The sequence below is a fragment of the Hippopotamus amphibius genome, chromosome 3 (assembly GCF_030028045.1).
Source record: "Hippopotamus amphibius kiboko isolate mHipAmp2 chromosome 3, mHipAmp2.hap2, whole genome shotgun sequence".
Taxonomy (NCBI): Eukaryota; Metazoa; Chordata; class Mammalia; order Artiodactyla; family Hippopotamidae; genus Hippopotamus; species Hippopotamus amphibius.
The window spans coordinates 138,053,393-138,069,195 of record NC_080188.1 but is presented as its reverse complement, the minus strand read 5'-3'; the positions used below and the strand labels follow the sequence as shown (position 1 = coordinate 138,069,195).

General features: G+C 42.8%; 1 protein-coding gene across 3 annotated transcripts in view; it reads right to left on the bottom strand.

The window, feature by feature from the left end:
* Positions 1-2,430, bottom strand: part of MAEL (maelstrom spermatogenic transposon silencer) — a 42,274-nt gene extending 39,844 nt beyond the window's left edge. The window contains exons 1-3 of one of the 3 annotated variants that reach the window (XM_057728427.1): positions 2,213-2,430; positions 1,873-1,965; positions 501-600 (exon numbers count right to left, since the gene is read on the bottom strand). In XM_057728427.1, coding sequence (XP_057584410.1) covers positions 501-600; positions 1,873-1,965; positions 2,213-2,344 — 325 coding nt within the window. In that variant the 5' untranslated portion in view covers positions 2,345-2,430. The remainder of the gene's footprint in view (positions 1-500; positions 601-1,872; positions 1,966-2,212) is intronic. The other 2 variants (XM_057728426.1, XM_057728428.1) reach the window with 2 other exon arrangements.
* Between the last annotated feature and the right edge of the window lie 13,373 nt (positions 2,431-15,803).

Genomic DNA, 15,803 nt, shown 5'->3' with positions numbered 1-15,803 from the left:
TTATAAACTCTCTAAAAGAAGAAACAAATGTGAGAAAGTAAGAAGCATCTTATTTACCAGGATTGGCCACACTTAAGACTCCTGAAGACTACTAAAGTTTTAACAAAATCAGAACACATTTAATAAAAAAAACAGCCAGAAAAAATTAGCTATGTTCTTCTTTAGGCTAGCTCAATTTATCTTTACCTTTGTAACAAATGTATTTAAGTGTCTATCTATAAACACTTACATCCAAAAGGTATGCTTAATAACATGAAGTGATAGAAAACAAGAGACCAGATTTTTGTTAAAAAAAAAAAAAATTCTCCAGGGTTAACTTCAACAAATGCACACTACCTGATCTTTTACAACTTTAGTGCCACCATGTTTGAACACCTGTAGTCAATTACTTTGAAATGCAGAATCAAAATGAACAGAATACCTGTTTACCGATCAACATATCACAGTATTTTAAGCACCCAAATTTAATCTAAAAAAAAAACATTTTAGGATTACTCTACCTTGATCACTTTTTAGAGACAAGCCTGACATATCCGGGGGTGAAACATCCTGCTTTGGTACAAGCATGCCTGGCCTCCCCAGTGGGGTGGAAACACGTTTCTAAAGAGAAAGGTAACCATTGATCACATGTTTAAAACTCTTGTTGGGCACTTTATACCATATACTTAAATTTAGCAAAATAACTGCAAAACAACCCATAGATTACTTTGGTAATCTCTCCAGGACAATAAACCCAATGAGTATATAAACAAATAATCATCAACACCACCAACACCCAAAGGCTGACAATAGCAAAAATCTGTAAATACTCTGAATCAAAAGGCTGAGTAGTAAATAACCAGTCCAAATACTGCTAAAAGCCATTTGCCCACTACTGATAATCTAAACTAAACCTACTGGGTCACATCATATATGCCTGTCCAGTGGCCAAAAAATATCACTTGCCAAAGTACTCTAACATTATTGGTTCTTCACTCAAAGTAAAAACCAGATTGTGCTGACTCCAAGTCTCAATGACATATGTATACAAAATGGCTTTCACTTTGAGGGGAAATGTGTTAAGAAACTGCAGTGAGAAGAAAAAAAAAAAATCAAGGCTCACAAGTATAATTAAGTACAAATTCAAACTGATTAGAGTTTCTACTCAAACATAAATCCATAAAATAAAAATCGTTCAAATCTAAAACAAGCAAAACTCTTGAATTTCAATCCAATGTTAACAGTTGATAATAAGAATAGAATTTTTGCTATGTAAGAATGGGAAGAACACAGAGGGGGTAAAATTCCACAATTACCTTTTCTTGATATGAATCAATAAAAATTTTATGCAGTGCTTTAACATTCTGCTACACAGAAATTAACCCAAATGAACTTTATTCAACTCTAACCTGTAAGGCACACAAACATTCACCAACATCCACAAAGCTTGTTATTTCAATATTTTAAACACAGGAACTGGCCTGGTGCCAGGTGTCATTCAAAAAGAGAATGCACCAAACTACTGTTAAACATCTGAAAAACGGTTCTTAAATCATAAAGGAGTTGAAAAGGACCCTTAGAGGTCATCTAGTGCAAACCCTAAATATCAGCGCTCCCTTCACTGATCGTGTTTATTGGCTGCAGGTTTGCTAATGGGAATCTCCCTATCACCATCAAATGATACCATCGTTTGCCGTAGTTCTGGAGCCTGCTGGGTTTTTAGCAGGCATTCTGACACCAGGAAAAACAAAAAGAAAGAAAGAAAAACTCTTCTTTGCACTCACCCAAATCACCCAGTCGTCTACACTTGACATTCACCCATTCACTCATCCAGCATTTACTGAGCACGCCTGTGTGCCAGGCAGGTGACTATTCTTTTCTGGCTAATTTTACCTGCTTCTCGGAAGGCGCAGAGTCCTTCCCCTGGGCAGCCCTCCAGTCTCGAGCCATTTCTGCGTATTTCTCCTTTTCCTCCTCCCTCAGGAGCTTAAGGAGATGGCAAGGGGAGACAAAAGGCAGAAGTGAGGGCCTACAGTGCCCTGGGCCCTGCAGGTTGATGCCTGGACATTACAGGGAGGCGGTTTCAGCGGCGCTCCGCTCTGGGCTGGGAACAGGGGGCTCCCTCTCCCCTCCAGCAGGGGCCCAGGGGTCACTGGACTCCTCGAGGCTTCTCGCCCTCCTGCCTCCCACTTGCCCAACTGCCTGCCCCAGAATCATGGGCCTCCAGCCTTACCGCCCAGTCAGCAGAGCAGTAGGGGATGGCATCAGCGACGCGAGCCACGGGCAGACCTCTCCGCCGCAGTTCGGGGATCTTCTCCTGCACGAAGAAATAGTAGGCATTGCGACTGGGCCTGCGGTTCGGCATGGCGAGCGCGGCCAGGCCTCGAAGCAGGCCGAGACAGCACAAGCCGCCGGCGCCCTCGCCGGGATCCCGCCCTTAGTAACCGAGGCGGCGTCCTGCGCGCGCAGGCCCGCAGCTCTCAGCCAATCAGGGCGCGGTGCGCAGGCGCATTGGCCTCGCCAGGAGACAAGCCTGAGACTGGATGATTCCCCCTCGTGCTGCCGTGGGGGGAGGGGTGGAGGGGGAGTGAGGTCGCAGGTGCGAAGCATTCTGATTGGCTGGGATGAGTCGTTGGCCGGGGTCCTGTCACGTGGGAGGCTTGGAGCAATTTCCGTACGTAATTGCGTAACACCCATCAATGTAGGTAGAGAGAAAGAGGACCAGCAAGTGCTTCAGGCTCTGCGATGTTTTACAACTGTCAGGGGCCAACTCTGTTATGAATTGTGTAAGGTATCGGGTGGCCTCACAGAGTGAGGATCCCGACAAACAAGACCTTTTCCCTCAAGAAGTTTACAATCTGTGGGGGAGACGGGGCGGGGGTGGTGATGAAAACAGGTGAGTCAACCAGTATGATTTGATTTGGTTTTTTTCACCATTCTTAATAACATTATTGTTTCAAAGAATATGGTCTTTAAAAACACGCAACTAAAGGTCCTGTGGGCAGCAAGGATCTGCATACCACAACTAAGACCCAGTGCAGCCAAAGAAATTTTAAAAAAGCAAAAAAAAAATCCTCGACCCCCCACCAAACCAGTTTTTAATTAAGTGTTGGGAAGGAAAAACATACAGTAAGAGGCTGAGATGTCAAATAATGTCCTTGGATAAAGTTTTATAGATTTCCTCTTAAAGTCTCCCCCCCCCCTTAGTTTTATTCCTGGAATATATTTGGAAGTAATTTATGTATTTCTTTTCCCCATATTTTCTAATTAGTTACCATTGATGTGTAGAGCAGGTATTTAGTCACCCTGCTGAACTCTCAAATTGGTGCAAATAGTGCCAGTCGGTTTTCTTGGATTTCCTAGGAATATGTGCTTCCCAGAGAAATTCCTATCTGTGTTGAGTTTATTAAGTACGTGTATACATATTGTATGTATATGTTTTAAAATCAAGAACAGGAGATGAAATTTTATTGTGTTTTTTGTGCATCTTTTCAGATGACCATATGGTTTTATCCTTTAATTGGTTAGTAAAATAAATGATAGTTAGATTTTTCTAATTTTGAAGCATCCTATCATTCCTACTACTATAACCTCTTCTTGATCACGCTTGGCATTGATTATTTTTTAAAGCATACTTAGCGTGGGGTTTTTGCTTCCTTCATTGAAGTGATATTAAATTACAGACTTTTTTCGTGGTATCCTTAAAAAATGTTGGTATCAGCAATGTAATAGCTTCGTAAAATGAACCGCTATCTTTTTCTCTGTTAACTTTGAACAATAAATGGAATTATCTATTCCTGGACAGTTTGGTAGAACTTGACTAGTAAAACTCTGATCCTTGTATATATTTGGAGAGTGGGGTTGATCTTTGATTATCACTTCAATATTTGTATAGTTACTATTCTTTTCAGGTTTCCTGGCTTTCCTAGCTTGGTTTCCTAGCCAATTTTGGTAATTCATTACTTTTTAGAAAATTGTGTTTCATTTAGGTTTTCATTTATATTGTTATAAAATGTTGGCAAGGATGTGACAGAACTAGAATTTTCATACAGTGGCAGTTTCTTATAAAGTTAAACATACATTTACCATAGGACCTAGAACTTCCACTCATTTAGGAGAAATAAAAAAATATATCCACTTGGAAATGAATTTTCATAGCAGCTCTATTTATAAGAGCCCCAAACTGGACAACCCAAATGTTCATTAAGAGATGAATTGATGTTAAAATTGTCATATATCCATCATAGACTGCTATTCAGGAATGAAATGCAATGAACTGTTGATACTCAACATGGATGAGTTTCAAGATAACTTTGTTGAATGAAAAAAAGGTATACGTAAAAGGATAGATACTGTGTGAGTCACGTATACAAAACTCAAGAAAAGGCAAAACTATCATGTAGAAATCAGATCAGCAGTTACCTAAGGCCAAGAGGTAGATGGAGGGGATTGACTGAGAACTGACAAGAGAACTCCTGGGTTGTCAGAAATATTCTATACCTTGATTGTGGTGGTGAGGTAGAAGATAGATGGGCCCCTGGGCCAGACAGCTGGTGGTTGTCAAGTGGAATAAAACTGAAGATTTGTTTTCACCCAGACACTCCAAGGACAAAGGTAGAGACAGAAACTGAGCTTTGCTGAAGTAAAGAGATAAGATGCCCACTCCTGAGGTCAAGGAAAACTTCTTTGCACATGTGCAGGAGGCTCCTTGGGGGTCAAAAAGGGAGGGGATGCCACCCCATAATAAGTGTGGAATGCATCTGCAGGCCTCTGTGGTGGGATCCATCTTAGCAAAACCTTGCACAGGCTTCTTGGGGAGAACTGCTCCTTGGAGAGCAGTCAGGTGTAAAAAAAAGAAACAAGATAATTGGCCAAATGTAAACAGACACCCGGAGGAACTGTCCTATGTCTGTGATATAAATCACCTCTTTACTGCACTCCTCATTCAGGATGCCCGCAGTCCTCTCCGGGTGTGTATTTCTGCCTAGCTTCTGACTTACTGCGCTCCTCATTAGAGAGGGCGCCCATACCCTCTTTCTCCCTGGGTGTGTATTACTGCCTTGCTTCTGTCTTAAATAAACAAACTGCTTCTCTGTGTGGTCTCCCATATGTTGTCTTGTGTCTTTAATAATAAACTTTGCAACTGCTTTTACAATTTTGCCTCCTTGGAATAGTCTTGCTTTCAAATGAGGGAAAGAGCTAGGGCCACTTTGATTCTAGCCTCTAGCCCCTGGTGAACTAGCGGTTAAAATTCCTGGTTTTTATCCAGGCTACCCAGTTTCAATTCCTGGGCAGGGAACTAAGATCTCTCTTCACAACCGCTGACTGCTTTCCCTCTGAGATCAGCAGCAGTAGTTACAGGTGGCATATAGTTATCAAAACTCCTCAAATAATGCATTTTAAAGGTATGCATTATATTTTGTGTAAATTATACTTCAATAAAGTTGATTTAAAAAATGAAATCTATTGGCATAATTACAATATTTGCTTGTAATTTAAAATACACATTCTAATATTGCCTTCCCTTTTCATTCCTAATGTTATTTATACCTTCTGTCTTTTTTCCTTTTAATACTTGCCAAAGTTATTTTATTGATCTTTAAAAGAAAAAAAACAGGTTTGGGTTTTATTGATGAATTTTACAGTTTTCCTTTATTTTTCCTTTTTTGCTTTAGTTGGATTGATCAGTATTTTTTGCTATATGTCCTTTACATTGGTTTCAAGTTATGCATTCTATTTTGCTTCATGCAATAGCTACCCACATTTTTAAGACACTTGTTTTAAAACATATTTTTATAACAACTTATACAGTTAATAGGTATCCATACCGATTCTTCCCAAATAGACAAGAAGCTTAGAAAGCTATCACTTCCCCTCACTTAGTATCCCAGCTCACTGTTCCATCATCCCACTTCCATCTCCCATGCTATTGTCTGGGATTTCAGTTCCAGACTGCTTTTTTATACCAACGTTGAGACATGATGGAAGTAGAGTACATTAAATACATATATCGGAAGCATACAACTTGATGAGGTTTAACACATGCGTACAGCTGTGAAACCATCACCACCATCAAGATAATGAACATATCCACCCCCAAAAGTTTCTTCACCTAAGCACCCTCTTAGGCTGCTTGAAGTTGCCCCACAGTTCACTAATACTCTATTCATTTTTTTCCCCTCCTTCTGTCTTTGTTCTTTGCATTTAGTTTTGCATTTTCTACTGCTATTTCTTCATGTTTACTAATCTTTTTGTCTGCAGTGTCTAATTTGCTACTAATCCCATCCAGTGTATTTTTTGTATCAGATTATTTAGTTTTCATCTCTAGAATTTGACACATCTTTTTCATATCTTCCATATGTCTTCTTAGCGTGGTCTGTCCTCTACCTTTAACATGGGATGTAGTTATAATATGGAATACAATTATAATAACTACTAAGTGTCTTTGTCTACTCACTCCATAATGTGTGTCACTTCTGGGTCTGTTTCTACTGGTTGATTTTTCTCATTATTATGGGTTGTATTTTGTCCTGCCTCTCTGTAAGCTTGGCAATATTTAGTTGGATGACAGTTGTAAATTTTATCCTGTTGAATGCTGCATATTTTCACATTCTTATAAATATTCTTGTGCTTTGTTATGTTATCTGTAAACAATTTTAGTCTAGTTTTTCCTCCTTTTGAGGTTTGCTTTTATGCTTTTTTATTAGGAATCAGAGCAACCTTTAGACTAATTTTCTCCTCTGCTGATATAACACACTTCTGAGTACTCTTCCTGACAACCCATGAATTTGGAGGTTTTTCCACTTTGGCTAATGGAAACACAGACTATTTCTAGCCCTGCGTGAATTTCAAGGATTGTTCCTTCTAATCCTTTCAGGTTGTTCTTTCCCTGGCACTGTATAGTTTCCTCCCACACATGCACTGATCAGAATTCAGCTGGAGCTCTAAGGGAGATCCTCAGCAGATTTCCAGAGCTTTTTCTCTGTGCTGCTCTCTCTTTCTGGTACTCTGCCCTGAGAACTCTAGCCACTCTGGCCTACCTAGACACCCAACACCATCTCCTTCACCCAGGGAGACCACTCCTCGTTTACCCCTCTGGATCCTGCATTCTGGATACTTTTTCTGGGCAGCAACCTGGGGCAATCACAGAGCTCACCCTGTCTGTTCCTTTTCTTTCAGGGATTACTCATCTCTGCTCCCTGATGTCCAATATCTGAAAACATTGTTTCATATATTTTGACCAGTTTTTTAGGTTTTTTTCAGGCTGCTGGATAACTTCATTTCCTGTTACTCCATCTTGGCCAAGATTGCTTTATCTTATTTTAAAAATTCAAAATAATATTTGGATTGGACCCAAAAAGGGTCCAATGCTCCTCATAATTCTATTACCTGCTCCTCTCCTTTTCTGATACAACTGATATTTTTCCAGTTTTACTTAAAGTCCTATGTAAACAGTTTTCCCCCTTTTCCAACTACAGTGATCTTCCTATTCAGAAATTCTAGAGGGTGGCAGGTTTTTGTTGGGGGTATGCATGGCAAGGGCAGGGGGGATCAAGAATCCAGTTATGGACATGTTAGTTTTGAAATGCTTATTATACAGTCAAGCAGGCAATCGGCTATCTTAAGTCTGGAGTTCTGGGCTACACATAGAATTTGGAAGTAAGCCACGGAAAGCTGGTACTTAAAGTCATGGAAATGGATGAGATAGCTTAGGCTGAGAATGAAGAGAGGAAAAAGGATCCAGGATGGGGTCCTGAGAAACACCAGCATTTAGTTGTCAGAAAAAGAAAACCCAGTAAAGGTAAGGAAGAAGGACTGTTTGAGGAAGCCGGGAAAAAACCAGGGAAACAGAATAGTCTCCAAGAGGAAGTGTTTCATTCATTTAATAAATATTTATTAAGAGTCTACTGAGTGCCAGGCTCTATTTCAGGCACAATAATAAGTTGAACAGAACAAAGCTTATAAAAAGGAAGGCAGACAATAAAGAAACAACTATGTATATAATAAGGTGTCTGAACATCTTATTGGACAATAAGTCCAATGAAGAAACATAATGCAGGATAATGGAATAGGGACTGATGGAGGCTGCAATGATTGGGTGGTCAGCAAAGTCCCTATTTGAGGAAATGAAATTTAAGCAAACACTGGGAGTGAGGAAGCAAACCATGAAGATGTCAGGCAAAGAGCACTCCAGACCAAGGGAGTAGCTAGTGCAAAGACTCCAAGGTGGGCACATGTCAAGGATGTTTGAGGAACAGCAAAGTAAGTCTGTGGCTGGAGTGAAGTGATCAAGGGGGAGAGCAGAGAGGATATTGCAGAGGGAGCTTGGGCCAAATCACACAGGGCTTACAAGGCCACTGTAAGGATTTTCGATTTCATTCTAAATGGGTGAGAAGCCATTGGAAATTTGGATGGCTTCTACTTTTTATTTTTTTAAATATTAAGTATGAGCTGTGATTTTCAAATGAGTACGTGTTACAAAACCACCCCAAAGACACTGCATTTTAGGAAAATGTTTTTCCTCATGCTATTTTTTTCCTGATGCCAGTTTAAATTAAGGCCCTGACAGTAGAGAGTGCATCCTCCAACCCATGCTAATAATAATAGTAATAATAGCTAACATTCATTGAAAGCTACCATGTCAGACTCTCTGCTAAGCACTGTGCAAAGGTTATCTCATCTCTCCTCTTCATAACAACCCTATGAAATAGATTCTATGACCATCCCCATTTCGCAGAATGGGAAAGTGAGGCTCGGAGCAGTAAAGTGCTTTCCCCAGGCCACACAGGCCATGAGAGGCACTGACCTCTGTGAGATCCCTGCTTCTTTAACACGCGTATTCCAAGCTGTTCATTATAGGTGCCCAAGGATGTTTATTACACAGTGCCTTGCCAAAGCAAAAAAGGGGGAATTTACAAGTTCCCCATCATCTCTAGATATTGCCTGAATGCATACAGCATGCTGGACTAACTCAGCCTGAAGTCTGGTGGATTCCTTAGCTTGCTGATTCTACACATGTGCGATCTTTCATCGGGTTATGTGGATTTTACTTTTCGTGTCTCCCTGTAATGTCTCTCTCATGTACAGTTTGCTTCCCATTCCTGCCCCACCATAGCTTAGTTCTGGTGCTTGTTCCTTCTTGGGCTCTTGTGATGAGCTCTCCCATGGCAGAGGCCTCTGCCTGTTGTCTCTCTTTCCACCAATACATCCTACATCCTGTGGCCACAATAACTTGGCTGAAATACAGGTCTGATCTTGTTCTTCTGCTTAGATATCCTTATGGGTGGTCCATTGCCTGCAGAGTTAAGTCTGGACCTGGTAGCCTGGCTCACCTTGGTCTGACCTCAGCCTACCTTTCCAGCCTCATTGCTGACTCATACTCCTGGCAGCAGGCCCCACTCTCACCTCAGTACGTTGCTTATGCATCTGCACTACCTCCTGCTCCATTTCTGCTTTTAGAAATTCTGCCCAGATCATGTTTAAGACTTAGCTCAGGGGTCACCTTTTCATGAAGACATCTCTGATTAGCACTCCAGATGGGTAACTGACCCCTATCCCTTTGTTCCCGAACCATACCGAGAACATGTCCTAAAATGGGCCCTGTCACACTATCATACTTAAAGGCCATGTGTCTGTCTCTCTCTGACCCCAACACACACACACACACACACACACACACACACACACACACACACACACACATGGCTACAACTCAACTGTAAGCTCTTTGACAGAAGAGGCTGTGACTCATTCATCTTTGAATTCCTACTCATCTTGAATTTCTAGACAGCATAGTGTCTAAAATATAGTAGGTGCTCAGTGAATGTGTATGGAATGCATAAATGAAGGAATTCAAGGTAGAGAGAAGATGAGGAAAAGGGAAGAAGGCCCTGGAATAGGTTGTAATTAGTTAGACAAAAATACATATTGATCATCTCTGTGTGTAGGGCACCCGCTCAGAACTGGGGTAGGAGTACAGAATTAACAATTCTATGAGAGAGCCTTGCCCCACAGCTCCAACACAAAGGTCGAGTTTGCTGTTCTTTAACACCAGATTTCAAGAGCAAACAAATGACCCTCTGTTGCTTGAGCTGTTTCCTTTCATGATGTTCAGGGTTCTGGCCCTGTTGTTCCAGCTTCCTTACCTACCCGTTTACTGGGAGTGAGGTCACTGGATGACATACTTATTCTGGCTCACTTCCCTCCCTTAGGCTCCATCTTTGACCTGTACCAGGGGTGAAGCCTCTACGAGAATGATTAGGGCTGAGAAGCATCCTTCTGGCTTAATCACCAAGACCTAGCACCCAAAGCCTTGATAAAATACAGGAAGACAGGCCCCCTTCATCATTCCTCCTTTGGGCTAAAGGATTCTGCTTGACCACTGGAATCTGCTCTGTTGCTAATTTGGGGGACTGTCGATGCTGTTCTGGTTTCCAAAGGAGGCTAACACTGAAACAAAAACAGAAACAAAAGCAGAAACTAGAGATAGGGCTCATAAAAGAGAAGCAGCCTTACTTCATCTTTGGCTCTGTAACTCACAGAAAAATTATAGGCTGAACTATCAGTCAGTAAGGGTTCCCAGGGCTTCAACTGCTCATAAATAACTTGATTAACAGCTCATGATTGAGACAGAATGAGAGCAGGTGTACATTTGGGGGCTTTGTATCTGGCTAAAGATACAGGCCTGACAAAACACCTGTCACCCCTCCTTGATGGCTCTCTCCTTCCTCCAGGGATGTCCCTGAGATGAAGTAAATTGTGGCACAGCTGTATCTTTTGTCCAAGCAACTGCTTCTACAGTGTAGAGCTATTAGAGCAAATAGAAAATCTAAAGAAGAAAATATAAATGAATGACTATCCTACCTGAGATAACCATTATCACACTTTTGTTGTTTCCATTGTCTCTTTTAAATGCATTTTCTATATTTGAGACCCTGCTCTAAATATAATTTGATGTTCTGTTCTTTTTTTCTGCATATTATCCTTGGATGGACCTCTGTGGGGAAAGCATAGACAGCTCACTCAGGTGGGGGCCGCCCACTGTTGGTGGGGTCTGGCCTGAGGATGGGGCAAGCAGACATCATCTGATTCTGCCCCCCACACCACCACACTTTGATTTGAAGCCTGAGACAGCAGGCTCTTGGGTTAAATCTGCTTCAAGTACGTGAAATTTTCAGTACGTTCTCCCAATCCTTTACTTATTATATACTTACCACTGCTCTTGGCAGTACAGCTTTTAAAGATTTTTTGGCATCATGCACTTTATATTTGCATTTCTTTTCTTTAAAGCATTTTCTTAATGAAACAATTTATTCTTCAATATTAAAGGCTTCCAGATTGAAAACATTTCCAGTTTCCAGTACAGGGTGCCTAGAGTCGCCAGTATTTGTTTGTTTATATTTACTTATTTTAGTGTCTCACTTTAATTTAGATTTTTTAAGAAATTATAATTCATTGACAGTGGTATTGAAGATATGGGGGATGGGGAAGATTAACAAATTGAAAAGGTAGCACAAGGGAAGGAAAGAGGAACAAAACTTAGATATGAAACAGGTATCTGTTTTAAAGTCACACCTCATAGATTTCTCCTGGAAGACCAGGTCAGAGAGAAGTAGAAATGTGATATTATCTGTGTGCTTTAAAAAGACCTACATTCAGCAGAATTCATGTGCATGCATGCCTATGTGCCTGCAATGAAATCATGTTTTAAAGAGGATTCAGCTGCATTATATTTATAACTATGTGGTTGCTACCAGCTACCAGCCTGTCTCCTTGCGGTGGTTCACTTCTCTTTTTCTCCATGTCCTAATTCTGTTCTAAAAGGTGTAGCTTTGGCCAAGCCACCCATCAGTCTGCAGCCTCTCCCCATCATACAGAATTCCAGCTGTGGCTTCCTGGGAATCCTGATCTGGTCCCACACAGGCCTATGTTTTGATGTTTTGTCTCTGGCTGCAGCAGAAAGTTTGAAGTTTTAGGGATGCAGACCCTTCCCTTGGCAGTGAAAAATTCATCTCTGCAAGGGTCCTGTCCTACTTGGCCAGGATAAATGGACAACTGGAGTTTAACTCGATCTGAATCCGAGGCTCATTTGCAAACATCAACTCAACAGCTTCCTGGGAAAACAAAAAAAGTGATTAAGTAGTGCTTCTTAAACATTAGTGAGCTTCAGAAGAATGTGAGGAAGGCAGTTAAAATGCAGATTTCTAGGTCCCACCCAGAGTTTCTGATGTCATAGTTTTTTTTTTCTTTAATTAATTTATTTTTTCATTTATTTATTGGTTAAGTTGGGTCTTTGCTGCTGCACAGGCTTTCTCTAGTTGCTGTGAGCTGGGGCTACTCTTCATTGCAGTGTGTGGGCTTCTCACTGCAGTGGCTTCTCTTGTTGTGGAGTACAGGTTCTAGGCATGTGGGCTTCAGTAGTTGCGGCACATGGGCTCAGTAGTTGTGTCTCGAGGGCTCTAGACCACAGGCTCCATATTTGTGGTGCTCGGGCTTAGTCGCTCCACGGCATGTGAGATCTTCCCAGACCAGGGATTGAAGCCATGTCCCCTGCACTGGCAGGTGGATTCTTAACCACTGCACTACCAGGGAAGTCCCTCTGATCTCATGGTTTTTAGTAGAGACTGGGAATCTCCATTTAAGCAAACACTTTTATGTGATTCTGATGTCGAAGTTCAAAAACCACACTTGGAAGAGTACTAGGGTTCTGGTATCATATCCTGCTACCACCACCAATACAGTAAAATAATACCACTGTCCCACCCTCCTCCCACCTCCAACCTTTAGGCTGCATGTTTTGAATCATCAGGTGTACCCTTAAATTTCCTCTTAACCCTCCATTACCTTGGTAACAACATGTACATTGGGCAGTGGTACACACCATGATTTAGTCCAGTTTAGCATCTCCTTAGGGATGGCCCAGGTCCCACCCACTCAGAAAGATGCTAACCAACTATACCTCTTTAACGAGAAGACAGACACACAGGGTGCTATGCAGAAAACAAATTCCCTGGATGGTGGACAAGGCCCCTGCATTCTATGATTCACTCTGGTACAAGCTCTTCCCCAAGTGCCCTGACTCCTTGCTGATGTACAAACTCCAAGCACACATTCAAAGCTCGCTTCTGTGGGCTTTCACTTTCTACTTCCCATGCACACTCAGGTTCCCTTCGCTTAGTCCATCCCCCACTTACAATTTCTCAGTTCTTATGTCCAAGTTTTGTATCAAATACCATCACTATGTATGCTTAGATACTAAACACTATTCAAACTCTTTTATGCTCTGTGTGTATCGGCACACCCTCACACACACACAGACAGAAAATGTGTGTAAATAATTTGTAGACAATACAAATACATCATCATATCGACCCTCTGGTCTAGAGGTCGGTTTTAAAGTGCAAAGGGCACGTGTTTTGGAGCCAAAAGATCTCAGTTCAAATCCTTCCTTTGCCACTTGCTAGCTGCCTGATCTTAAGAAGTTAATTAAATGCTCTGGGCCTGAGTTTCCTCATTAGGATTAACTGAGAAAGCTTGTGAAACATCTAGGACTGTGTCTAGAACCTGAGAGAAAACCCACAAATGTTAGGTATCTCCTTTATTTAGATTTTCTTCCTCCCTCCCTTCATCCCTTCCTTCCTCTTTCCCTCCCTCCCTTAACTTTTGTATTTGAAAGAAAATAATCCTCCAAATTTCTCTCACCCAGCGTATTAGTCAGGGTTCTTTTTTTTTTAAAGAACTTTTATTGAGATATAATTGACATACAATAAACTGCATATATTTAAAGTGTACAATTTGATATATTTTTCTTATTAGTAATGTATATATGGCAATCCCAATCTCCTATCTCATCCCACCCCCCCACCCCCGCTTCCCCCTTTGGTGTCCATATGTTTGTTCTCTACATCGGTGTCTCTATTTCTGCCTTGCAAAACACATGCCCTTTGCACTTTAAACCGATCTGTACCATTTTTCTAGATTCCGCATATATGCGTTAATATACGATACTTGTTTTTCTCTTTCTGACTTAACTTCACTCTGTATGACAGTCTCTAGGTCCATCCATGTCTCTACAAATGTCTCAACAGTCAGGGTTCTTAATTGCAAGCTTCAGAAATCATCTCTGGCCAAAATAAGCAAAGAGGGAATTTATGAGAGGATACTAGGTGGCTCAGAGAATTGCCAGGAAGGCTAAAGAGCCAGGTATAGAAAATGAGCTGGAACCCAGAGAGGCTACACAACCAAGAGCACAGCCAAGATCACACCCCAGGGTAGTCTGACCACCTGACCTCTGCCACAGCTGGCCTGTGAACACTGGATGCCGGCTGCCCCCCCTCAGCGGCAAAACCGATTCTGCCCTGACTCTGCTTCTTGCCTCAGGGCACTCCCGATTCAGAAAGCTCTCAGCGAGAGGGTCCCTGGGTGGGGAGACTGCTCTAGCCTTTTTGGCTTCCATAGTTGGAACTCCTTGAAAATAAGAAGGGAACTGAGATGTCAGGAAGCCATGAAAGACCAGTCACTTCTCACCATTTCTGATGTTCACATCTCATCCCCGTTTCACATATACGGACATTCCTTCCTAAGTGTGTAGAGTCTCTCCAGGACTCTCCTCAAGCCTAGAACCACTATGCTTTTAGAGGAATTTTATACCTTTCTGCCCTGTCTCCTTTCTTTCCTCTGCCCAGAATTCCCCCTGCCCTGTCCCCTTTCCACCACCAATTCCTCAACAGCACAAATCTTGTCCATTCTGCGGATACCAATTGAGACATTACCTCTTCACTGTGGACGTTGTCTACTCTGCCCAACTCTCCAACCCACCCCCCCAAACTGCTCCTTCCTTCGTGTTCTGAGGGCACTTTCTCCATACCTCCATCTTCTCATTTGCTCTGTTTCACTGCCAGTATGTGTTAAGTGTTTAATGGTCCTACCTTCCTCCCTCTCCTGGACCCAAAATGAGGCTCTTTAATGACAGGAAGTCTGTCCTCCTCATCTTTGTAGCCTTGCTTCTTAGCACCTAGTAGACGCTTAATATATGTTTGTTAACATATACATTTCCCGGTTGTCTCAAAACACATACACTTAGAATCCTTTCCTATATACACAAGACAGATGCTTTTAAAAAATGAAGTCATCCACGTAAATGCGCCCTGCAGACAGTCAAGTGTTGTACAAATGCGCCTGATTTTAGCCAAAAGGCGAAGCCATTAAGTGGTGGACACATGTGAGCCCTATAATTGTTCGTTTCATATTTTTACATATTTTCTGTTACAGAGCCGCATGCCCTTATTTCATAATGTTTTCACAAGAGGAAGTTTCGACGCGGGATTTTCACCTACCTTTTCCAGTTGTGCGGAGCCCCTCGGCTCCTTGCACCGCCCAAAAGGGAACGGGACGGAGGGGCAGGTGGGTACAGCGAAAGCGCACACACTTGCCAAGGAGTTCTGCCAAGTCCCCGCAGGTCCCCCTGTCCCGCTCTCCCAGGTCGGAACGGCCCTACCCACGTGCGTACCCAGCCGCCCCCGCCATGAGTCCCCAGCCCCGCTTCTGGCTCGGGTCCCGAACGCCGGCTTCGCCGGGAGCCGCCGCGCCGGCCGCCTCCCCCGCGCGCCCTCTCGCCCGCGCACTTTGTCACTCGCCGCTGACCTCCGGGCCGCCGGGGCGTGCACGTGACCAAGAAACTTTGGAAGCCCCGGGGCGGCGGGCGGCGGGCGGCGGGCGGGGAGCCGGCGGCCGAGCTCCCCCGCGCGGCGCGCTCTGCGGCGGGAAGGCGCTGGGCGGGCGGGCCGCGCTGCCTGGGCGTGCGGGTGCGCCAGCCGCCGGGGAAG